The sequence below is a fragment of the Hibiscus syriacus genome, unplaced genomic scaffold (assembly GCF_006381635.1).
Source record: "Hibiscus syriacus cultivar Baekdansim isolate YM2019G1 unplaced genomic scaffold, ASM638163v2 tig00015910_pilon, whole genome shotgun sequence".
In the NCBI taxonomy this organism is placed as follows: Eukaryota; Viridiplantae; Streptophyta; class Magnoliopsida; order Malvales; family Malvaceae; genus Hibiscus; species Hibiscus syriacus.
In genome coordinates this window covers 147,090-173,786 of record NW_024062374.1, presented here as the reverse complement: position 1 = coordinate 173,786, position 26,697 = coordinate 147,090, and the positions used below count along the sequence as shown (strand labels likewise).

The 26,697-nt window shown below is 33.8% G+C and overlaps 2 protein-coding genes and 1 non-coding gene across 3 annotated transcripts; 2 read left to right on the top strand and 1 right to left on the bottom strand.

Moving 5' to 3' along the window:
- The first annotated feature begins 4,117 nt into the window (after positions 1-4,117).
- LOC120208064 (NDR1/HIN1-like protein 13) lies at positions 4,118-4,962 on the top strand. The gene has a single exon (XM_039207430.1). It carries the CDS (start codon positions 4,234-4,236, stop codon positions 4,960-4,962), a length of 729 nt encoding a protein of 242 aa, XP_039063361.1. The 5' UTR covers positions 4,118-4,233.
- An 893-nt stretch (positions 4,963-5,855) lies between these two features.
- TRNAG-UCC lies at positions 5,856-5,927 on the top strand. The gene has a single exon. It is a non-coding gene; the product is annotated as a tRNA-Gly (tRNA).
- Positions 5,928-12,919: 6,992 nt separating this feature from the next.
- LOC120208100 (putative glucose-6-phosphate 1-epimerase) lies at positions 12,920-15,434 on the bottom strand. The gene is made up of 8 exons (XM_039207457.1): positions 14,790-15,434; positions 14,631-14,705; positions 14,480-14,536; positions 14,237-14,400; positions 13,945-14,079; positions 13,723-13,825; positions 13,387-13,486; positions 12,920-13,299 (listed from the first exon to the last, which is right to left on the bottom strand). The coding sequence occupies exons 1-8, from the start codon at positions 14,898-14,900 to the stop codon at positions 13,085-13,087; spliced, it is 960 nt and encodes a 319-aa protein (XP_039063388.1). The 5' UTR covers positions 14,901-15,434; the 3' UTR covers positions 12,920-13,084.
- Positions 15,435-26,697: the final 11,263 nt, after the last annotated feature.

Below are 26,697 nucleotides of genomic sequence, written 5' to 3'. Positions count from 1 at the left end.
ACGACTGGAGAAAAAAATTCATTGTAGTAAATACCTTCTTTCTACTGAAAACCTTTGACAACCAATCTTGTTTTGTAGCGTTTGTTCCCATCATGCTCTTCTTTGATCTTGTAAATCCACTTGTTGTGGAGCGCTTTATTGCCTTTTGGTAATTCAGCTAATTCCCACGTCTGATTTACATAAGCGAGTTCATCTCATCTTTCATGGAAGACTCCCACTTGACTGAAACCTCCACTTGCATTGCTTCATCATAGTACTCTGGTTCACCATTGTCAGTCAGCAACAAGTAGTGCAAAGAATTCGAATAACGTTGGGTTGGTTTAGGAATTCTGGAGGAGCGTCTTAGTTCCGGTGTGCCTGGTTCTTCTTGAACTGCTTCAGGTATGATTTGAACATCGTTTCCAGAAATCTCCTCGAACTCAGCAAATTCCTTAATTTCAGCTTCGATATTAGAGCTACTTGATTCTATGGTTGATCTGTCTTTGTACATCACATTTTCATTGAAAATGACATCTCTGCTTCTGATGATCTTTCGATTTTCGTAATTCCAAAACCGGTAATCGAAATCATCACCACCATAACCAACAAAGACATATTTGTTGGACTTGGCATCAAGTTTACTTCTTTCAGCAAAATTTGTGTACATAAGAAATACAACCAAACACTGTTAAGTGTAAAATGTTTATTTCTTTCTTGCTCCAAACTTCCTCTGGTATTCCACCATCTAAGAGAACTGAGGGCCCACGGTTGATCAGGTAAGCCGCATTGTTGATAGCTTCAGCCCATAGAAATTTGGGCAACCGACATGTATCCTCGTACTTCTGGCACGTTCATTCAGAGTTCTGTTCATGCGCTCTGCTACGCCATTCTACTGCGGTGTCATGGGAACTGTTGTCTTCATCTTGATCCCATTGTTTGCATAGAAATCTCTGAATCTACTATTTTTGTACTCTCCTCCATTGTCAGACCTCAATCGCTTGACTTTCAAACCAGTCTCATTTTCCACTATGGCCTTCCATTTTCTGAAGGTATAAAAGACTTCTGATTTCTTATTCAGAAAATAAACCCACACCTTCCTTGTAGAATCATCGATGAAGGTGACATAATATAGCGAGTCTGCAAGAGATGGAACTGGAGATGGTCCCCATACATCAGTATGAACCAACTTTGATTTTTCAGCCTTGGGTGTCTTGCCAATCTTTGCAAAACTGACTTTCTTTTGTTTGCCAAAGATGTAATCTTCACATAGTATGACATTTACATTCTTTAGATCCGGCAACTTCCCTTTTGACAAAAGTATCTTCATCCCTTTCTCGCTCATATGGCCAAGTCTTTGGTGCCATATGTTTGATTTCCATCAGTATCTACTGCAGCAATGATATTCTCTAAATTTGAGGTTACATAGAGAGTATCAGTCTTCTTACCACGAGCAATGACGAGTGTTCATTTGGTAATCTTTCATTCACATCCTGATAAGGTTGTACTATATCCTTCTCTATCAAGTTGTCCAACAGAAATTAAATTTCTTTTGAGGTCTGGAATATGTCTCACACCTTTTAGCTTCCAGGTGGTCTGGTTTGGCAACTTTAATCGGATGTCTCATTTTCCGACGATCTTCAAGGTTTCATCATCAGCTAGATGAACCTTTCCAAAATCACCACTGACATAATTATCCATGATTTCTCGGCATGGGGTAGAGTGGAAAGATACCCTGAATCCAAGATCCATGATTCAATCGGACTGTTGACGCTTAGAATCATGGTATCACCTGTCTCCTGTCACGTAGGCAGATTCCTGTTCGCCGATATTTTTCTTCGGTGCTCGACAATCTCTATTTAAAGTGACCCTTCTTGCCGCAGTTATAACAGGTAAAATATTTCTTTCTCGTTTTTGATTTTCTCCTTCTAGATTTGGATCTGCCATGATTTGAATTTCTTTATGAAGTTCTCCCTCTAGACTCTGTGTGCAAGACTGAGGAGGTTGATGCTTCACCCGATTCTCTCCATCAAATTTCTTCGCTCAGTAATAGATCTCGAACATTGTCGAATTTCAATTTACTATTTCCCGACGAGCTGCTAACTGCTGTAACAGTAGCATTCCAACTGTCTGGTAGAGATAATAAGAGAATTAAAGCTCAAACTTCATCATCGAATTCAATTTATACGGAACTCAAATGGGTTGTAATTGTGTTGAGTTCATTTAGGTGTTGAGCCACTGATGCCCTTCCGCCATCCGCAAATTGAATAATCGCCTCATCAAAAGAACTTTGTTTGAGGCCGATGGCTTCTCATACATACTGGAGAGAGCCGACATAAGACCCGTCGTGGTCTTTTCCTTTGCTATGTTGAAAGCAACATTTCGGGACAACGTCAGTCGGATAACTCTGAGGGCTTATCTGTCGAGAAGAACCCATTTTTATTCTTTATGTCATCTGGTTGTTTTCCTGAGAGAGATTGATATAGATTTTTCTAGTATAGAAAATCTTCAATCTACATCTTCCAAAAGCCAAAGTCCGCACCATCGAACTTCTCAATTTTCACCTTCCCTTCGTCTACAGCCATCGCTCCCACTCGAATCTAGCTTCGTTTGGATCGTTTCTGACAATTCTTGCGAACCACAGTGTATTAGAACATCTCCGTCGACAAATTCGTATCGCCGACAAAAATTTTACTATTCATGAAATTCACTATTTACGTGAATAGTAATGAATAGTAACATCGCAAAAAAATTGATAAAATTCACAACCAAAAGCTCTGATATCAGTTGTTGGGAAATAAAACGAGAATGAGTAATTTCCCTATAACCAGATTAGTGAGAATGCGAAATAAAAGCGGAAAAATAATACCCGAAATTAATAACGGAGTTCAACCAATTATGTCTACGTCTCCGGATTGCTGCAGATCTTTTACTAAGAGAGAAAATTTACAAGTGTTTAATCTGTATGTTTCTTCTCAGGGCAGAGCAGCATTGGGGAAAGAGTCTACTGGTGGTGCCGACTCTCACCAGTTGGATATTGGTTCTGAAAGAGGAAAGAGTAGCAAGGTTTCCAGGAAACGGCACAACAGAGAGTGGAAGGGACTAGTTAGGGATGCAGCAGCTGAACCACCTCCTCTGATCAGGTTTTTGAAGAAAATTCTGGTCTTCAAGTAAACCTTGGAAAACGAAGATCTGCCTCTCCTCCTCCTACTCAGAAGAAAACGAGTAAACCTGATCAAGAGCGACAGCCTATAATTAAGAGGGAAGCAGTTTCTCTGATGAACATTGATGCCCCTAAGCGGCTGTTTCATTTTGCTGTTCGAGATGCAGTTGGAACAGCAAAAGAACCATCATCCAAGCAACTTAGATGTGTTGTCTCAACATCTTCTGGAGAATTTCCAGTTTGTCATTAGAACAATCAGTTTGGTGCAAGTGTGCCTAATTCAATGGCGGCAGTGATCAAGGCTGTTCCAGAAGCTGCTGAAGACGTGACCAAGGTTAAAAATACTGCAAGTGTGTGACAGGCTGGCCCTAGAGTTGATGTTCTTGTTTAAATTTTATTGATTCTATATTGAGCTGTATAGAGTACGAGGATGCAAACGGGATGGCTGTTCCACGGGTTGCATCTTAGCAGCCAACTGACGTTCTTCCTTCTTTACATACATATAAAAAAAACCCTCGAATTTTTCAAGGAATCATATTGTATGTTATTTGTATACACATTATATTAGAAAGATTATATATATATATAATTAACTATGATTGTATACTTTTTTTTATTAATTTAGGTAAATATAAGGTAATATTTATTTAAAGATAACTCTCAATTTTTTTATATTAAACGTTCACACTCTTAATATATATGGTGTTCGAACACATATCCTAAAAAAATAATAACAATTTATTTAATTCTTTTACCATAAAGTCTACTCGATTCACGTAAGTTTTAAATAACGTATCCATTGTTTATCATGGAAGAACATACGCTTCCATTGAACCCCACCCGGGCCGGGACACAGTTTCTACGTAAACCACCAAATACCTCTAGCCGTACCCTATTATAATAAGAGATAAATCTCCCTTCTTTCCCATTCTTCTCTGCAGCCATTTCTTCTACATGCTTTGCAACTTTGATTCTTTCTTGTTCATCTTTGTTCGGATACCGTCAATTATCCCAGATTTGCCTGCAAGTTCTTGTTTTCTTTAACTCATTTCTTTCTTCCTTCCCATATATCATAGTTATTCTATATCCAAGCCATGTCTGAACCCCCAGTGAAACTAGTTCTCCAAAAGCCCCCCGGATACAAAGACCCAAAAGCTCCGGCCGATCAGCGTGCACTTAGACCACCGCCACGGAAACCGGTTCTCCCGCCGTCTTTCCATCTCAAGAAAAGAAAGACTAATTACTTTCGTACTTGTTGTTGCTGTTTCTGCATCTTCTTTTTTATCTTCCTCCTCGTCATCATTTCCGGCGCCGTTTTCTACCTCTGGTTCAACCTGAAATTACCCCGATTCCACGTCCAATCGTTCCGGATCTCCCACTTCAACGTCACAAAAAGACCCGACGGAACCTACCTCGATGACAAGACGACGACGAGACTCGAAGTGAGGAACGCAAACGGAAAGATGAGTTACTATTACGGGGACACGAAGGTTGACGTAACCGTCGGTGAAAGAGGGGACAAGACCGAGTTGGGAACGACGACGGTGCCCGAGTTCACCATGTGGAAAAAGAACATGACGAGTTTGAGAGCAGAGACGAAGGTGAGTAACAAGCTAGTGGTGGATGAGGTAGGGAACAAGCTCAAGAATGGGTACCGAAGCAAGAGTTTAACGGTGAACGTGGAGGCTCGGACGAGAGTCGGAGTGAGCGTGGCGTGGTTAAAGACCGGAAGGGTCGGGTTGACCGTTAAGTGCAATGGAATATCCGAGAAACAACTTGACGGTGGTGACATGCCGAAATGCGCCATCATGTTAAAATGGTAATATAACGTCGAAGTAGTCGTCATTTTAACTGAAATTGTAATTACTCTGATTGCAGGCTCAACATTCATTGAGCCTATCATGTCACGTGCATCAAAGTTCAATGGTAAAACGGACTGGGTTAATTCTTGACCATTTTGATTCCATCTAGTTTTGGCCCCTTTTTTATTGTTCTTTTTTTTTATTAATTTTATTGTTCTTTTCTTTATATATAGTTAATAAGTTTTTTTATTAAGCATTACACTATACAATTACATGTGCAAAATGAACACGTCAAAGACTTACCATCCATAATATATCACATAGTAAAAGCCGATAATAACGTGTCTGGTCTTTGGCTTCATGTGATGTATTTTTATTGGGGATTTAATTATTTGTTTATTCTCTGTTAATTGTTTCATTTATTTCTTATTTTGTCAAGTTTTGGCGTGTATGATTAGGGGTGAACAAAATCTAATTAATTTTTTAAAAATTTCATTACTTAATTTGATATTAAAAAATTAATTTGACTCTATTCAACTCGTAATTCTATTTATTATATTAATTGAATAAATAATTTAAAATAACTATTACATTAATTTATTATATTCAACTCATAAAATTAATTATTTTACATTAATTAGATAAACTATTAATGATGCATGCATATATATATAAACGTTCAAATTAAAATTAATTAACATTATAAATCATAATATTATGAATATTTATAACTAAATTTAAATAAAATTTCTTATAATTTAACTTAAATAATAAAAAATATAACTCGTAATGATTGTCTCGTGAAGGACCCAAGTACAAGTATTTTTCTTTATCATTCAGTATTGGCCGACATTTAGCCGCTGAGTTTATTCAAATATATATATACATTTAATTAATTCAGTTTTCAAATAAAGGCGTTTGTAGTCCAACGGTTAGGATAATTGCCTTCCAAGCAATAGACCCGGGTTCGACTCCCGGCAAACGCAAATACTTTTTTGGTTTTCAGAATTGTTAGCTGAGACAAACTTCACACAAAACACATTCTACTTGCATAAGCTCTGAGCTCAAGCCAAAAACTTGATTGATCTGGTCTGGGAAACCCCCATTTTATTTGGACTTCCCTCTGATCTGAAGAGATGAACATTGTTAGTTACTAATGAACCATATGAACTATGACAAAAGGTCTTCCCATTTTTTCATAACCTGCCTAATGGTAGTGGGGACTCAAGGGCATGATCATCAACCTCCGAAACGCTTGATCATCTTCTCGAAACCCGTGATCTAATTCTTATGAATTGTGACGTGCATTCTCTTGATTTGCTGCATCCATGTCTGGTTCTTCAAGTACAATCCTCTCGTTGGGAATGCAGTCAGGGAAGCTCGTAAAGATCTACCTGCAGAATGTATCACCAGTGTATGATCATCAGAAAACCAAGCATCACTGTCAGAAACATTAATAAGATACACTTGTTAAAAAACATGTCCTCCGGTCTAACAAATATCAAACTAAGCCATGTTTAAAATCAACACAGGTCATAAGGACATCGCCAAGTTTAGCATACATACAGCGGTCATGTCATCATGTCATCAGAGAAGTAAACGTCATGATTTCCTTCCAAATAGCCTAACCACACCATATCAACATCATTATACATTACACTATAGCCAAGCCCAAGCTCCAAAATTTGCAACAAATGTCGGGGGCCTCCTGGAAGCGAAATTGATGAACCCCTACAGACCAAGCAACCCCATCAGCATTGATAAATTTCAATAAACAAAACTCAGATATGATAAATTTCAGTAAACTCAGATATTTGAGAATGTATTGTGGATGGAACGTTGTTGCAAGAACGATGGCGTTGTTGCTAATGATACCCCAGGGTCGAAAACAAAGTTTGTTCATGTAGTTTTACGTATAAGAATTCAATCTGAAACAAAGAATATACTAACATAGCCAATTGCACCAACTCCATGACCTAGAGAACATTTCATAACTACGTAAAAAAACAGTGGAGATTAAGATTTAAAATTAGAGTTGATATAATGATAACTAAACCAAACTGCTTTCATTAAAGGAACAAACATTGTAGACAATACCCTTCTTGCTCAGGAATTGGTTAAAGTTTATGGAAGGAAAATCATCTCTTCAAGATGTTCTTTGAAGATTGATCTCCAAAAGGCATTTGACACTCTTCATTGGGATTTTTTATCTGATGTTCTGAAAGCTTTGGATCTTCCTCAAAGATTTATAGATTGGATTGAAGCTTGCTTCTCAGAAGCTAGATTCTCATTATCCTTCAATGGGAGCCTAATTGGATACTTCAAGGGAGCTAGAGGTATTAGACAAGGTGACCCTCTTTCACCTATTCTCTTTGTAATTTCTATGAATATCCTTTCTAGAATGCTCAATTTGGCTGCTGCTAGAGGTCTATACAGTTATCATCCTAAGTGCAAGAAAATAGGGCTCACACACTTATCCTTTGCTGATGACTTGTTGATCTTGTAAGGGTAATGTTGAATCTGTAATTTTAGTCATTTATGTTCTTGAACACTTCTATGAAATGTCTAGTATGAATTTAAATACTGCCAAATGTGTTTTCTTCGCTGCTGGAATTTCAACTAGTAACATTGAGCTTATACATCAATCAACTAGTTTTAAATATGGATGCTTACCTGTAAGATACCTCGGTGTTCCACTGATTACTAGAAAACTCTCTGAGAAATATTGCGAAGCTCTTATTGCAAATATTAAAGCTAGGCTCACTCTTTGGTCTGAAAAAAATCTGAGCTACGCTGGAAGATTGGAACTCATAAGAGCTGTTCTGTTCAACATTGCTGATTACTGGTGTAGGCAACTTCTTCTTCCCCAATCAATAATCAGTAAAATTGAATAGATTTGCTCTCGGTTCTTCTGTAAAGGTTCAGACAAGTCTGCCACGGGCGCAAGAGTCAGCTGGGTCAAAATCTGTCAATTGAAATCAGAGGGAGGACTTGGATTGAAGAACTTAAAAACATGAAATAAAGCTTGCATGATCAAACTCATAAAGAATATCCTTGCTGGAGAGGGTTCATTATGGGTTGCTTGGATCAACACTTATGTTTTAAAGGATATCAATCTGTGGCACATGGAAGGAAATGCTAGATTAAGTTGGAGCTTTAACTGAATTCTCAAATTACGCACTGAAGCAATTACATCAATTTCGAATGGGGCTCTTCCTATCAAGGATATATGGCAGGAGATTAGGGTGAAGGAAGGCAAAGTTTCCTGGCACTCCCTGATATGGTTCCCTCAACATATTCCTAAACACATTTTGCTTGCTTGGATGGCAATTCTCGACAGATTGCCCACTCGAGATCGACTTCAACGCATGGGTATTATCACAAATAGGAATTGTGTGCTTTGTAATGAATCAATGGAATCTCGAAATCACTTGTTCTTTGAATGCCCCACTGCCTCATATTTATGGGACAAAATTTTGCTTCTTAACAGGATTAAGAAGTCCTGCTCATCATGGGAGGACTTGTTAATTTGGGCATGCAATTCTTGGAAAGGCAAGTCCCTCATTTCTACTATTCTTAAACTTGCTTGGTGTGCCTTTATCTATATTTTGTGGGAGGAACGCAACCGAAGAATTTTCAAAGGATGCTCCCGAACCAACGAAGACCTTCTAACTTGCATCAAAGAACTTGTAGGTTTTAAACTCACGGGAAAACATTAATAGGTTTGATAGAGTAAATTCTAACCTTTGTATTTCATGGGGTATAGCTTAAAAACCGATCTTCTGTTTTGTATGTAGATTGTATATAATGTCTTGTGATTGGTATTTTTTGTAACAGACTCTACTTCATTGGGTAATAAAAAGACAAATTATCCATATATATATATATATATAAAATAATCATTATTAAATAAATTTGCTATGCCATTCGCGAGTCAATGAGTTACTGGGATTAGGTTTACTCTATTAGGCCCAAACCCGCAAAGCCAGTTCCAGTGAACTAAAACCCTGGAGGTTTTAGTCAATCTAGGGGAAAATCCGGGCGCAACACCTGTTCATCACCATCAATTGAGTTGTTGTAGGCGAAGTTCGTGAGCCCCGAAGGTCTCCGGTTGGACGGTCGCCGTCCCATGGAAATTTTCTTCTTTTCTCTCTCTTCATTTTTATTTTAATTCTTAGACCCTTTTCTTTCTTTTGAATTTCCATCTCCTTCTGAGGTGGGACAACTTCGTGCAGAGATTAGTACCGTCTCCAGGGCTAATGGGTAGGCGCCACCTTTACAATTCGTTTCCCCTAGCACTTTTTCTAAGGAAATGGTCTGCAGCCTTAATATACTGTTTCCTTTGATTTTGAATATTCAGTTCTGCTATTTTTGAGATGGGCAACACCAAAGTCATTGCAGCAGTGTCCGGCCCTAGAGAGGTAACCTTTTACTTTCATGGCATCTTCACATTGTTACTGTTTACTTTGTCACTGACCGAGCATGCATTGGGATTTCTTTTGTTTTCTGAATTTGGATACCTATCTAACTCGATGTGGGTTTGTTATAGTTGATAAAAGCAGTCTATGTTTTCCAGGTGCAAAATAGGAGCCAACAGCTTCATGACCAGGCACTGGTAATGTTCTTTGAGTTGTATGTCTAATTTTCGTACTTGCGACTTCATAGAATTTTTGGGTTTGTTTTATGTGATGAACACCAGGTGCGCTGTCAATATAGTTGTGCTAATTTCAGTACCGGAGATCGCATGAGAAAACCAAAGGGTGACAGTTGATCTATTTTCCAATTTCATTCATTCTTAGAATGATGTTAAAGTTGTGTGCCATCCTTCATACAATTGAAACTTTTCCAGACTTCTAGTTTATTCGATTTACATTTCATATCATGCAACTGCAACTTTATGCTCCACTCTGATCAAAAACATCTTTTCTAATGGCTCGGTTTCATGAATCCACGGTGTTTTGCGTTTTGATTCTATTTTTACTGAATTACGCTGCTCTTTCTTTTAAAAATTAATAAATTTTGCACTCTTGCTTATTCGCTAGTTGTTTTTGCATCTGTTTATTCTATTACTTGTTTATTTTGGTATAAAAGGAAAAGGAAGCATAAGTAGCAGATTAAATGTGTCTGCAGGAACTAGATCAGCATGTATCAATGCTGCAACTTTAGCCCTTGCAGATGCCGGGATCCCATGCTTGATATTGTCACTTCTTGTAGTGCTGGGTATCTAAATAGCACTCCTCTGCTAGGTCAATTCTTCTTCTAACACTAGTATTAATTTCTCTCTTTATTTCCATTTGAACAATTAGATTAGTGTATGTGGTATATGTAGATTTGAACTACATTGAAGACAGCACTGGAGGTGCCGATGTCACCGTAGGGATCTTGCCTAAGTTGTATAAAGTGACTCTTCTTCGGGTCTGCAATGAACCGCAATTTCTCATTCACATTTTCAGGCTTTTATTTCGAAAGATATCTCGGGCTTCCCTTTTTTTTCCCGTGGCAATATACGTAGATGTTGCTATCTAGTCGTTTTTCGTAACCTACGGCTGTGCAATTTAAATACCCACAGTCCATTTTCATTTAATATAAATGAGTGAGACTTAACTTTGCCTATCTTGCGCTTTCCCGTCTTACCCATTGGTTTACTTGAGGCCCTAGACTGGGCAAAATGATTTGTATTAAACATCAAAGATTGTTTAGCTCTCAAAAACTAGTTGATAGATAGTTTCAAGGCAATGAGTACCATCACTTTGATACAGATGGATGCTAAATTACCTGTGGATATCTTCGAAAATGTGATGGGCTTCGCGATCGAAGGCTGCAAGGCCGTAGCAAACTACATTAGAGAAGTAGGGACCGTTGTTAGCTTTCTTTTATCTGCCAAGTCCTCCATTTGTTTTGAAAGTACCTGAAACTTTCTTGTTCATGATTTGCATGATAATCATGCCTAGCAACATCAGTTTAAGTATTATTTGCAGGCATTACTGGAATACCGCCTGGGCCTATAAATTTATATAAGCAGCAGTGTAAGGAAAAAATATGTATTTGATTGTTTTTAACTTCATCTATCAATCTTCATTAAAAAATTTATTTAAAAGTTAATTATTGAGGGTAATAAAATATTAGTGATTTTGTTAATGTTCATTCAAATGCACTTCTATGACCATGTATGTGTACTTTGAAAAATGTTGGCTAATATGATGAATTCATGTCCAACTTAAGAGTTAAATCAATGGGTTATTGAATTTTGGACACACGTATCCATAAACGTGATCACTAGCTTCCAAGCAGATTGGTTTTGTAATTGGTAGAGGAGGCCAGATATTTTATAAAGCCAAACGATGTGTAATTAGAAACTAATTAAATCAGGCGTACTAACTAATAACGACAAATCCACGTGTACGTGATGCATGGGAGTAAAATCAATTATTTTTTGTTAGAAATTACGGTTGTTGTTGAAGGTTGGAACATCCGATGATATGTGATGGATTTTTTTGGGATCAAAAATCAATTATTTTTTGTTAGAAATTACGGTTGTTGTTGAAGGTTGGAACATCCGATGATATGTGATGGATTTTTTTGGGATCAAATTTAGATATTTTTGGAACAATATATTTTCTTATAACATGATTGATTGTTAGTTATCTTTTCAACACATTGAAATATCTCAATTTAACTTCTAGAATTTAAAATATACTATCTGTTTTAGTGAATCTATATTTCTTATAATATTATTAAGAATAATATTATATATCTTATATATTAGATATATGTTATTTATATATTATTATTTAACTAGTGTTTAAACTAAATAACATTGAAAGATTTAAAGTATTATTTATAATTTATTATTATTTAATATAATAATTTAATAATTTATTATACTTAATTTAAGTTTTTAAGTTAAAATTTTAAGTTAAATATAACAATTTAAGTATAATAATATTGTACAGTAAATTTTTTCACTTGTTTAATATGAATCTTTTTAAAAATTATAAAAATTTAATATTTTTATTGATTATTTATAATTATATTTAATTTAAGTTTTCTATATTACACTTTTAGATTCTTACAATTATATTTTTATTTTTTTAATAATAAAAATATTATTTTAAAAAAGAAAGAATAAAAATAAATAAATCCACCCACCGCCGACGGAAAAGGGTCACCACCAGTCTGGTTTGTCCGGAGCAGGACGAGAAACTCAACAGTGATGGCCGTGTAATGTATGAACGGCTATAGTTGACCAAATCGTCAGAAAAAATAACAAAAACCTAGAAATTTGGCAACACTTAGTCGTGATTTTCATGACAATCAGCGCAATTTCAATGTGGGTGGGGGAGTGTACAAACCTCTTATATTTATATTTAATAAAAATTTAGATTTTCGCATCTTTTAAATCGATTTATCTCTTTTGTATTAAAAAAACAATTCATTTATTATCATTTTTAAAAAAAAATTAAGAGACATTTTATATTTAAAATTTTTATTTTATTCTTATTTAAGTGTATAAATGTAATTTTTTTATTAATCTAATGAGAATATAATATAATATTTATTTATAGATAACTTTCTATCATTTGACACTGAAAGCTCACACCCTTTACTTAAACCTGAAACTTCAAAAAATTACAATAATTCTTTTATCACTAAAGTCGTTTGGTTCGTACCAGTGCATAAATGTCTAATTGCACATCAATGAGGATCTAACGTTTTTTTCCTTCTGTCTAAATACTAGGATAAATTCTTAAAAACTTAAAAGTTTTGAATTCAAACATTCTTTTTTTTAAAATTATTTTAATTTAAAATCTTATTTTTGTTTGAAAAATTGTAAATTTTAGTTCTTATTGTCTTATCAGATCTTCAATTAGATTACTAAACCCATTTGAGATACTGTTTTGTCTGTATGTGGGCGCAGGGAACCGTTAATGCGCGCTGGGACCATCACCGTGTCCAAATCATGTATCTGATCAAGATGTATGCGATTCAAATTTTAGTCATATCTCTATTGTGACAGTTTCACCTCTGATCCATCGTTTTCGGTCTTTCCCTCTCTTCCACTTGCTACTCTACGCTCAACTCAATGCCAACGTAAAAGCATAAACTTGCTTTTCTTACTTTAACATCGAACTATATTCCTACATCAAAACCCATTGCTTGTCTGCTGCAGATCAATATGTTCGGAACTCAATGTCGATGCTACAACCGACAGTTCTAGCCGCCCCGTCCACTCCTCACCGGGTTTCAATGTCACGGGCTTCTCGATCGCTGCTCCGTTGACGCATAGCATCTGTTTGTACTCCTCGTCTCCGAAATCTGCCATTGATTTCGATTGCTTCTCCCACGGATTCCATACCACTGTTCACAACACAATCTTTATGTTATTTGTTTACAGAACAGACTGAGCATACACTATAAAAACATCCTTAAAGTACTCGAGCATACCGACATCGGGCAGTCCCTCCTTCCTGATAACATACGTTCGTTTCCTTTCGTGGTCAAGTACAGCGACTACCTTCGGAGTACTAAGATAAACTCGATCTACCTGTCACACAGAAGAACGTTAAGCTCGTGTTGCAGCACTTTCGTCGGACAAATTGCTTTCAAGCATAATAGTTTTTGTATCCCGATGTCAACATGAACAAAGTCCTAATGCCCGAACTGCAATCTCAAAATTGGAACGGTTTTTATTTTCCCTAATCCAATAACCGGTGTTAGTACCCCCCGTGACCACAAACATGCATAATTGGACACTTCAAAGTAACAGTACAACTTGTGTACCTCGGATTCGAATGTTATAGCATCTCCTTGCTCGGTAAAACGTTCTTTATGGCAAAGATTGTCTAGGTAGTCGAGAGTCTCCAGCCCTTCTATCCTCACTTCACTGTGGACACAGTTCATGTTCATGCAACATCCAATTCAAACTTTAACTTCTATTCGATCCAAAAGGGCAATTGTTGGTTAATACGATATCGAGATTTCCAGCAAAAACACAATACATACCTGATGTCGGATACCGACAAATATGTATTATACGCAAAAGAGAAACTAAATGGCTTCCCGTTGACATTCCTGATTCGTGATATTAATGTCAGGCTTCCATCTGCTGCAAGTGATACTCTCAGGCGAAACTCAAAACTGAAAGGGATAAAGAAAAGTCTTATCGGCAACGTATAAGCAACTTGTATACTTAAACAGGTGACGGTAATTGATGCAGTCGCCGGACAACTTGCAATCTCAAACATATCAGTTGATGTCATAAATCGAGAAAGGATGTAAACATCCGAGTTCTTACCTATGGGGCCAACATCTTAGATCTTCTTCAGATGGTTTAAGCAACAGGTCAACGAAGGATTTGCCATGGGAATCACTCGGACTAAGAGGTGGAGGATTTTCGTCAACTGTCCAAATCTTGTTCCTAGCAAATCCATGTTGCTTGAGCGATCCGCAGTTACCGAACTTAACGAGCATCCAATAAGCAACCATGAATAAAAATCCACATAGCTGAATTTACTAAATGACTAAGAATGAAGACTACCTGCGGGAAACAAATAGGGATCCCTCCTCGAACAGCTTTCGGGGGCTTAAAAATCGCCTAAAACTCATTACAAAGAACACGAATCCATAACTCGAATCGGCATCTCATATAACTTGTATAGAAATTAAACATCCTTTAAGCCTTCCCCTACCTTACTACTTGTAAACAGAAGCTCCTCCCCTTGTTCATTCCTCCATGAAGTTACCTGTCCTCCATGTAAGCTAACCTGTAACATTAAAACTCAAAATTAACACAAAAATAAATCTGAAATCAACAGTAAAAGGAAAAAAGAACAAATCATAAATCCAACCCTTGCCGAAGCGCCTCGAGGGTTCCGAAGAACAATACTATCGATCCCATTCCAATCCTTTGTGATCTCAGTTGCAGCCCTATAATCCCATACTGCAGCAGAATGTCCCATTTTCGAAATCAAAACCCCAAATTTCCTCCCAAAGGTTCTCCCTTTTTGACTCCAGGATTCTTGGATCTAACCCCCCCCCCAAAAAAAAAATTCTCTAGAATTCTTATAAACACCGAAATGCCGACAGAATTTAAAAGCACAGAGATCAGACTGAGAAGTTCATTAAGGGCACTTATCTTGGGACAAAACTCTGATCTGGTGAACTTAAACCAGAGAGACTCAACAACCAAACCTAAAAAAAATCCTAGTCGTTGCTGACAATTACAGCTCAGATCTAAAGACCCTTAATTTTGTGTGCCCAAAACCAAATTACTGCTGCAAAAAAACTGACATTGGAACCCTAAGGATTACAGATATAAACAGAAAAAAGGCGGAACATTTGGCAACTTTAAACACCTACACCTAACACCCCCCCCCACACAAGGCACAGATGCATAAACAAATCATGATCAAAATTTGTCATTTACACATCACAAGAAGACAATATAAGTAAGATCAAATAATCAATTTAAAAATCTCACGGTACTGGGACTATTTTTCTCCAAAGTCTCGATTTTTTTCAACACGAGAAAAAAAGGAACAAAACCAATTCACTATTCAAAGATTTAAGAAGAAAATATAAATTCCAGAACTTTTCTTCTTTTAAAATGCTACGCTGAAAGGTGGGAACTGGGAAGCGAAGCAGTGTTTTTGCATGGAAAGAATGGAGATGTTTAAATAAGCCGTTTGCCAGAAGAAGCAACCCCATTTTCCTGGTTGATTTTAAACTAAAAAAATTAAGGAACAAGGGGTAGTTATGCGGTGCGGCGCCTAAAAAACGGTTAATATACGACGTGACCGGTTAAATAAGTGACCGGTTAAAATTTAGACCGGTTATGTTATATTATTTAACCGAAAATATTATAAAATACAATAACATACTAGGTATCGCTTATATAATGTAATAGATAGCGCTTATATTTACCTATTTTATAAGTAAACCGGTATATTTATACCGATAGCATTACAAATTTACCTATTACATTATATTATATTGAAAGTGTCCATACTTTTTATAAAAAGGATCGATACTTTAACAGTGTTTCATGTTTTCCACCTACAATATTAATTTAATAATTTCATTTGCACAAAAAATTATTGATTGTTTTGATATTTATAAAATAATATTTAGAATTTTAATTTAATAATAATATATCGTAACGTAAAAAATAAATCATTAGACGCTATAATTACTAAATTAATATCTTAAAACTCACTCAAAAGATAACCTTAAATTAATGTTTTCCACAGTGAAAAAAGTATGGACACTTTTATAAAAAGGATAGACATTTTACAATATAACCACTACCTATTACATTATATAAACGATACATATTACATTATATAAGGGCTACCTATTACATCATATGTTTACCTATTATATTGAAAGTGTCCATACTTTTTATAAAAAAGATCGATACTTTTTTTAAAAGTTATGTAATTTATGTTTCAATTTTTTTAACAGTGTTTCATGTTTTCCACCTACAATATTAATTTAATAATTTCATTTGCACAAAAAATTATTTGATTGTTTTGATATTTTATAAAATAATATTTAGAATTTTTAATTTAATAATAATATATATCGTAACGTAAAAAATAAATCATTAGACGCCTATAATTACTAAATTAATATCTTAAAACTCACTCAAAAGATAACCTTAAATTAATGTTTTCCACAGTGAAAAAGTATGGACACTTTTATAAAAGGATAGACACTTTACAATATAACCACTACCTATTACATTATATAACGATACCTATTACATTATATAAGGGCTAAAAAAGTATGGACACTTTTATAAAAAGGCAGACACTTTACAATCTAACCCTACCTATTACATTATATAAACGATACCTATTACATTATATAAGGGCTACCTATTACATCATATGTTTACCTATTATATTGAAAGTGTCCATACTTTTTATAAAAAGGATCGATACTTTTTTTAAAAGTTATGTAATTTATGTTTCAATTTTTTTAACAGTGTTTCATGTTTTCCACCTACAATATTGATTTAATAATTTCATTTGCACAAAAAAATTAGTTGATTGTTTTGATATTTTATAAAATATTATTTAGAATTTTTAATTTAATAATAATATATACCGTAACGTAAAAATAAATCATTAGACCTATAATTACTAAATTAATATCTTAAAACTCACTCAAAAGATGTATATACCTAAATATTAGTTAACACCTAAATATGTAGTTATTGTACATACCTAAATTTAATGATAATATACTTGTAGTTATTGTACATACCTAAATATGTACTATGAATTTAATGTTGTACCCACCCTTTAACTACCACTACCAATGCCACATCCTATTGAAAGCAGCACGACAGAAACATGTTCAAAATGAACCTTTGTTTACATATCCATCAACTCCTGGAGCACTGAACTTGCACAACAAAATTTATGGGTGCACCTTGTTTTTAATTCATTCTGGAAAAAAAATATCGACACAAACTATATTAGTGTCGACACATTATTTAGACATATTCTCTCTCATAAAACCGGTATAATTGTACCGGTTAGATTGAAAATTACATATTACATTATACTTTTGGGTTCGATGATTTTGGGATCGACACTTTTTATATATGGATCGACACTTTATGGGTGCACCCTGTTTTTAATTCATTCTGGAAAAAAAATATCGACACAAACTATATTAGTGTCGACACATTATTTAGACATATTCTCTCATAAAACCGGTATAATTGTACCGGTTAGATTGAAAATTACTTATTACATTATACTTTTGGTTCGATGATTTTGGGATCGACACTTTTTATATATGGATCGGCACTTTATGGGTGCACCTTGTTTTTAATTCATTCTGGAAAAAAAATATCGACACAAACTATATTAGTGTCGACACATTATTTAGACATATTCTCTCATAAAACTGGTATAATTGTACCGGTTAGATTGAAAAATTACATATTACATTATACTTTTGGGTTCGATGATTTTGGGATCGACACTTTTTATATATGGATCGACACTTTATGGGTGCAACCTTGTTTTTAATTCATTCTGGAAAAAAAATATCGACACAAACTATTAGTGTCGACACATTATTTAGACATATTCTCTCATAAAACCGGTATAATTGTACCGGTTAGATTGAAAATTACATATTACATTATACTTTTGGGTTCGATGATTTTGGGATCGACACTTTTATATGGATCGACACTTTATGGGTGCACCTTGTTTTTAATTCATTCTGGAAAAAAAATATCGACACAAACTATATTAGTGTCGACACATTATTTAGACATATTCTCTCATAAAACCGGTATAATTGTACCGGTTAGATTGAAAAATTACATATTACATTATACTTTTGGGTTCGATGATTTTGGGATCGACACTTTTTATATATGGATCGACACTTTATGGGTGCACCTTGTTTTTAATTCATTCTGGAAAAAAAATATCGACACAAACTATATTAGTGTCGACACATTATTAGATATTCTCTCATAAAACCGGTATAATTGTACCGTTAGATTGAAAAATTACTTATTACATTATACTTTTGGGTTCGATGATTTTGGGATCGACACTTTTTATATATGGATCGACACTTTATGGGTGCACCTTGTTTTTAATTCATTCTGGAAAAAAAATATTTTGTTACATACACCAACAATTTCAAAGTCTCGGCCTTTGGTTGCTTTCGAGTCTCGGCCTCAATTTCAAAGTCATCTGCTCCACCAACAATTTTCCAACCCATTGACTCCATTTTTCCTTCATATATCAGTTTACGCAAATCAAATTATTTTGTTACATACACTTTTCAATATACAAATATAGATAACTACTCTTGTGGTAAAACGGTTTTCTTCAAAAGAATTTGAATGGCCATACCAAAATGTGTCGGCACATTTATACAACCTATAATATCATTTTCTACCTATAATATTTAATAAAAGTATCGACATTTATATTTTTCCTTGAATATCTATTCTACCTGCAATCGGGTCCCAAATGCTTCCTACTCCCAAAACCCCAAACAACACATAAAAAACCCTATCGCGATTACTGTAATAATAAAAAATTAGGGTTTCGACAACATACTTTTCGATTCGACTGCAGCAACAAACAAACAAACTTCGCTTTAGAAACGCCTTCTGAAATGCAGCAACAATTACTCTTCGATTTCAAAAACTCGTCCGTTCTATCTTTTTTCAGAGGATATTTAGCTATGGCCTTTATATTTTCATTGGATATGTTATTTATATTTAATCGATACAAATACAAAAGTGTCGATACTTTTATGTCAGGTGTCGATACTTTCGAAAGGATAATTACCTATTTCTTTGAAAGTGTCGATATTTATTACACTACTACGAAAGTATCGACACTTTCAATATATCCGTATCATTTTACCGGTTTTATCATTTTGTTACCGTTTTTATCATATTTTTACCTGTTATATCGTTGTGGATCGATATTTTTTTTAAAAGTATCGACACATTATAGGCGCTATAACTGCTTCTCTTTTAAATTCACAAAGTGTCGATCCTTATATAACGTATCGACACTTTTAAATTTACCGGTTTTATCATTTTGTTACCGGTTTTATCATATTTTTACCTGGTATATCGTTTTGGATCGATATTTTTTTAAAAGTATCGACACTTTTTAGGATTTAAAACTGCTTTTAAAGTTATGTAATTTATGTTTCAATTTATTTAATAGTGTTTCATGTTTTCCACCTACAATATTAATTTAATAATTTAATTTACACAAAATTTTATTTGATTGTTTTGATATTTTAAAATATTATTTAGAATTTAAATTTAACAATATTAACCAAATAATTTAATAAATATTTTTCAACAGAAATAAGTATGGACACTTTTATAAAAATGATATATCTTTTTTGAAAGTTATGTAATTTATGTTTCAATTTTTTTAATAGTGTTTCATGTTTTCCACCTACAATATTAATTTAATAATTTAATTTACACAAAAAATTATTTGATTGTTTTGATATTTTATAAAATATTATTTAGATTTTAAATTTAACAATATTAACTAAAGATAATAATAAATATATTTTCACAGTGAAATAAGTATGGACACTTTTATAAAAGGATAGATAATTTACAATATAACATGTAAAAATGACAAACCAGATTCATTATGACAAAACCGTAAAATTTACTTGATATGTTAAACGTATGGACACTTTTATAAAAATGATAGATACTTACCGATAACCAAAGTTTACCGGTTACCAAATTTTTTAATAGTTTTTCATATTTTCTACCTAAAACATTATTAGTTGTCAACATAATAGGTACCGCTAAACCGAATTTATTAAATACATTTTAATGTATCCGGTAATGCTGTATATTAGCCGTATATTAACCCGCCTTTCCTGAGACAATCCCGGAACAAGGAGCCAAAATCTGAGCCATTAATTAAGATTCAACAATGTAATGGGGGCGTTGCCTGTTGCCTGTTGCCTGTTGCCTGTTGCCTGTTGCCTGTTGCAATGATCTAGGACATGGAGATACGAGACGTACATGTCTTTTGTACAGAACGGTCAATACCAAAAAATCTGGGCGTTTTTACCATAAAAAAATCACTCAGTTATTAAATAATTATTTGTTAGGTACGATCGTCTTAATTTTATCGATTTAATATTTTTTGTGATAGCTTTTTTTAGAATTCGTTTGAATTGGCATCACGTAAGGGTAAGACGCGGATGGTGTCGTGCCTTCTTGGAATTCTGACATGTGGTGAAGGCATAGATTTATTTCCTTAAATTATCGGATACTCTATTATTACTCGAACCCTGCGAATTACTCACCCTCCCTTATAAATAGCATCATTAATAAACATAAAGCCACACTAAAATTTAATTTCACATTATTCATTCTACAATTTTCCTCTATCAAGCTAAGTAGATTTTGTTATAGTTATTAGAAGGTAAAATTAATTTTTATTATATTATTGTCATTTTAAATTTAATTATTGGATTAAATTTTTTGTACTAATGATTTTGTTTTATTTTGTGTGGTTATAAAATAGAAGGCGGATCAAATCTTAAGATATTTTCCCGAGATGGTAATAATTTTAAATTGTGTTATTAAATTTACTGTGGAACTTTTTTTTAAATGTTTTAGCATTAGTTTATTTTTAAATTCATATATTATTTATTTAATTAGGCGTATTTAATCTATTATTTTTGTAGATATAAGACTCTCAAACTTTCAAACTCTAAAAATGAGTGTATTTCAACTATTGTTTACTATGATGGATAAATTAGAGAATATGAAACAAGCGTTGGATGTTGCTATGATGGTTGATTTTCATAATCAAAATTCAGACGTCGATACACAAATGTATGTGATATTTGTTGAAGTATCTGAGGTTCGTGGTATGTCATTATGCTCACATTATGGGCTGGGTCAACAAGTTGATAACCCAACTACAGTAATGTGTAATGATTTTAACGCCATAATGGGAAATTCACATCATGATACCATCACATCAAGTTCAATGGGGAGACATTCATCAGCAACTTGTTATGATGTCTATCGGGGTGGCTTCATGAACAATCTGTATGGCAATGTCGCTTTCAGTTCAAGGGGAAGACATTCATCTACCAATTTTTTGACTTGAATATGGGGATATCATCGACACAATAATTTGTTCAGTACCCATTTAACACGATGCCATCAAGTTCCAGGGGATGCATTCAACTACGAGCTTCTTCGACCTTAATGTCGAGATGCATGTGACCCAACACTCATTCCAAAACCCATATGACACTATGACTTTAAGTTCAAGTGGAAGACATTCAACTACCAGCTTGTTCGACCTAAATATTGGCATCGCACAAGAACCATCATCTCCACCAGAAGAACTTCTTTGTGAGCCAGGTGTAGATGGTGCTGAGACTGGACTATTCATTGAGCCAAAATCACCACATGTATGAAGTTGATTATGGTGCAATGTACGAGCCATAATTTATGAATGTGCCTAACGTTGGTGACTATGAATTTAACTCATCAGTCAATGATGGTGAGTTATATATCAGAATGAAGTTTTCATCGAAAGAATAAGTAATCATCAGTAATAACAAATACATTTTGTTGATCAGGGATGGCTGATGATGTACCACCTCTATAGAATAATGACCCTGGAGGTGTTTGACTAACCATCTAATCGCTCATAGAAAACTGTGAAAATTGTGAAAACATAGACGTCGATGAATGTGAAAAACTAGGTCGAATGTGTATGAGCTTGTGGTGGCACATCACATGCCAAATAAGCAACATATGAAGTTCACATTGTATCTACAAGCATAGAATTGTAATATCTGCCGGAGGGGTCATAAAACCCTACAGTGATGGCATCAAAACCTGATGTGCTGGTATCTAAAATGGAGGCAATGGCGTTTGAAACATCTATGGAGCCATGTGAAATGGTTGCATCCCCATTTGGAACTACTGCGGAATATAACCCGGTGTAGACGATGGTTGTTGCGATGGTTCCGGTGATGTAATTGAAGATGAACCGAAAGTGTCTACTCTCTGTCTACAAGTCGAGGGACAATACGACTATGACATCAGTCTTCTTTCTCGACGCCGATGAATGCTCCAGACTTGTGTTTCTTCGAAAAACATGAACGACTTACCATTTGTATTGAACCACTGGTAGTAGTCATCCACAACCGAATACTGATCCACATAAATCGGCTCCCTATGGGGAATGCGTCCACGTTGATCCTCCCACATCATCACCCACTCACTGTGTCTCATAAGCCATTTGATTTCTTTTTTCCCCCGTCTATCGATGTTATGCAAATTGTTAAGATTCATAGGTGCTTATAGAATAGATTGTACGAAACTAAATTGTCGGAGTACGCGATCAGTCGGATGCCACTCGATAATAACATAACATATCATATGGACAACCGCCATACATACATTGAGTAGGCCACTCATATTAGGTGGGATACAATGCCTCATTTCGTTAGTAGCATAAGGAGTCAATTGAAACTACAACAAATATATATAAGTCTTTTCAAAATGATATTTTAATTATGTAACGATAATTAAAAGTAAATAAAAAAATTGAACACATACTCGTGTAATAGTTTTTTATCAACGAGTTGTCGAATTTCTTCTAATTCGTCTGGTATATCATGATAATCTTTCCTTACACATGACCATCTATTCAGTGTAAAAAAATATTCATTATATACTCAAAAATATTATTTATATACAAACTCGGTATTGAAATTACCTCAGCAATAACGATAAGACTAACGGGTTCTTTACCACCGGACATAAAAAGGGCATGCGATACCACGCCCATGATTACAAAAGCAGGAGACATCCGTCAATAGCATTTTTTTGATAATCAGTTGCTTGGCATATTTCTCTATACAGAGATGTCAAAATTGCGGAGCCCTAACTGAATGACCCGACAACTCGAAGATCAATTAGGTGATGCAACCACATACAATGAACTTGGTTACGAGATTTATCGGGCATCAAGATCCCTTCTATCAGTCGTAATATGCAAGCCCGGGCAACTCTTTTAGCATGCTCCTCGAAACATTCTTCACTCAAATGTCACCAACCATGATAACGATATTCGACCACCATTGAAATCAGGCGGGATACATCCAACATACTCATCGCACAACGAATTTGAAAGGTAATCGTACACTCCCCACACGAAAGATAAAACGTGTGTGTCTCCGGTCTCCACCTCTCGTGCAATGCAGAAATAAGATTACTTTCAAAGGTACAATGCCCTTCATATCTAACTATGTAACCGAGTACATCCTCCATTAAATACGAACAAACACAACTTGATATCTCTAACTTAGCATTACGAATAAATGGGTATAATATATGATCATTCCCCTAATTAAATAAATAATATACAAATTAAAATATAAACTAATACTAATAAATAAATAAAATATTTGCAACAATTAACATAACACAATCATAAAACTAATACAAATTAAATAAATTGTTATCGTATCAGCAAAATGACTCGCTATATGATTCCCATCTAAACGCATCAATTTACTTCCATTTTATAACTGCAAAACATAAAAAAATAGGCAGTAAAATATAATAAAATAATTAACTATTTAATAATTATAATATAATAACAATGATTTTACCTTCTAATAATAATAACAGAACCTACTTGAGCTTTGTTAGAATGAGTGATAAGAAGAGATTATTTTCCTTTTTGGTATGATTTAAGGATTGTATGAAATGGTATTTATAGGGGAAGGGGGGGAGGTAATTAAGGCGGATAGTTGGGGTAATTTTGGAAGGTGCGGATGGTGATCTGCGCCTTCACCGTGTGTCAGAACCTCAGGAAGGCACAGATGATGATCAGCGCTTTACCTTACATGGCGCCAGCTCGGACGAACCCAGGAAAACACGGATGGTGATCCGTACCTTTTTTCCACGCTATCACAAAGTGTGTTAGATCGATAAAATTGGGACAATTGATAATAACAAAATTAACAAACAAAGGATTTATTGCTTCTCTTTTTAGTCAAAACCTTGACATCAACTTCATTTTTTATCAATAATATTATAAAAACTAGTGTACATATAAATTTTGACGATAAGAGGATACTAGGGTGGTGTTTGTTTTTGCAGAGGTAAAAAATCAGCAGTCTGCAGACTACATCTGTAGGCATCTGCAGCAGAAGAGGTGGACCAAAAGTCTGCAGTCTGCAAGAAGAAGACTATTTGTTTTTAACATCTGCAGATTGCTAAAATGAACTGAAATATAAATAAATTGTTTTTTTAAACTTAAAAGAGTTTTGCAATATTGAAATTTAAATAATTTTAGTTTTACAATACTGAAATTTATACTGAAATTTAAATAATCCATACAACTATAATAATAAATTATTTAAAATAAATCAATTCATATTTTAAAATAAATCAATCCATACTAAAAAATTATTTAAAATAAATCAATCCATACAACTACAATAATAAATCAATCCATATTTTAAAATAAATCAATCCATACTAATAAATTATTTAAAATAAATCAATTCATATTTTAAAATAAATTAATCCATACTAATAAATTATTTAAAATAAATCAATCCATACAACTAAAATAGTAAATCAATCCATATTTTAAAATAAATCAATCCATACTAATAAATTAATTAAAACAAATCAATTCATACAACTACAATAATAAACCAATATATTTTAAAATAAATCAATCCATACTACTAAATTATTTAAAATAAATCAATCCATATTTTAAAATAAATCAATCCATACTAATAAATTATTTAAAATAAATCAATTCATATTTTAAAATAAATTAATCCATACTAATAAATTATTTAAAATAAATCAATCCATACAACTACAATAATAAATCAATCCATATTTTAAAATAAATCAATTCATACTAATAAATTATTTAAAATAAATCAATCTATACTAATAAATTATTTAAAATAAATCTCCATACTAATAAATTATTTAAAATAAATCAATCCATATTTTATAATAATTTATTTTAAAACAAAATTATTTTAAAATAAATTATTTTAAAATAAATAACCTTATTAAATTATTTAAAATTATTTTAATAAATATCCATATTTTATAATTGTTCTTGAAGAAGTTTGAAGACCTTTAAAGACATAAAACCATGTCTGCACCAAGAAGAGCTCGCGCAGACGTTAGAAGAGCTTATGTCTTCTAAAAACCAAACGGTCTACGAAGCCTAATGTCTGCGCATGATCTGCGTGGCGCAGACATAAGAGGTTTGAAGAGCTGGAACAGTGAAAATAAACATAGGCTAGGAAGCTTTAACATATGAGAAATATATAAAATGAAGCCAATAATGTTTCTTTTCTTAAATATAAGTCAAAGAAATTTCAGTAAGACATTTCCATGTACTAATGAGAATTATATATGAATCCAATTCAATATTATTTGATTGCAAGCTCCTCTCTAATAAATTCTACAACTACAGTATCAATACTACTCCTGTGATTAAATTACACTTTAAATTCCTTGTTTGAAATACATAATATTTTTTTTTCATTTTACATAGCTTCCTTTTGATTATTTTATGTTTATTATCTTTAAACCCAAAAATAATTAATTAAAAGTATAATTTCGAGGTTTTTTTCAGAAAAAAAATGTTCAAGCATTATCCAAATAAAAAAGCAAAGTCGAAATTAGTTTTGGGTTTTCTGAATATTTTTTGGTTCACCCAAGGGAACATGTGCAGGACAAAAAAAGCTGGCATTGTTGGAAGGAGATTAGGGTTTGAAAATTTGAATCATATGGGCAGCCTTCCTGTTTCGAGTTTTCTGCATGGACAAGGGATGGATGGGGTTCATGTCATGTGCTCCTTTCATTATTCGAATTAATTCAATTTTTTTTTTTGAATTTCGAGTTTAGTTTAAATTTTGAGTTTCAATCGAATTTGAATTTATAAAATTTTGAAAATTAAAAAATTAAGATCACATCGTCTAAATCTTTAACTAAGTAGTATTATAGGGGGGAAATTTTGGTACGGATCAACATTGCACACTTGGGATGCTGCTTTCTTCTATTTTCTGCTCATTTAGGCAACAATAGGGAAAATAATTTACTACATTCATCTATTCGAGCATGAAATGAAATGAAACTGCAAAATTGATAAGAAAAATTTGAACAATCGTTGGATATCAGGTACACCATGTTTC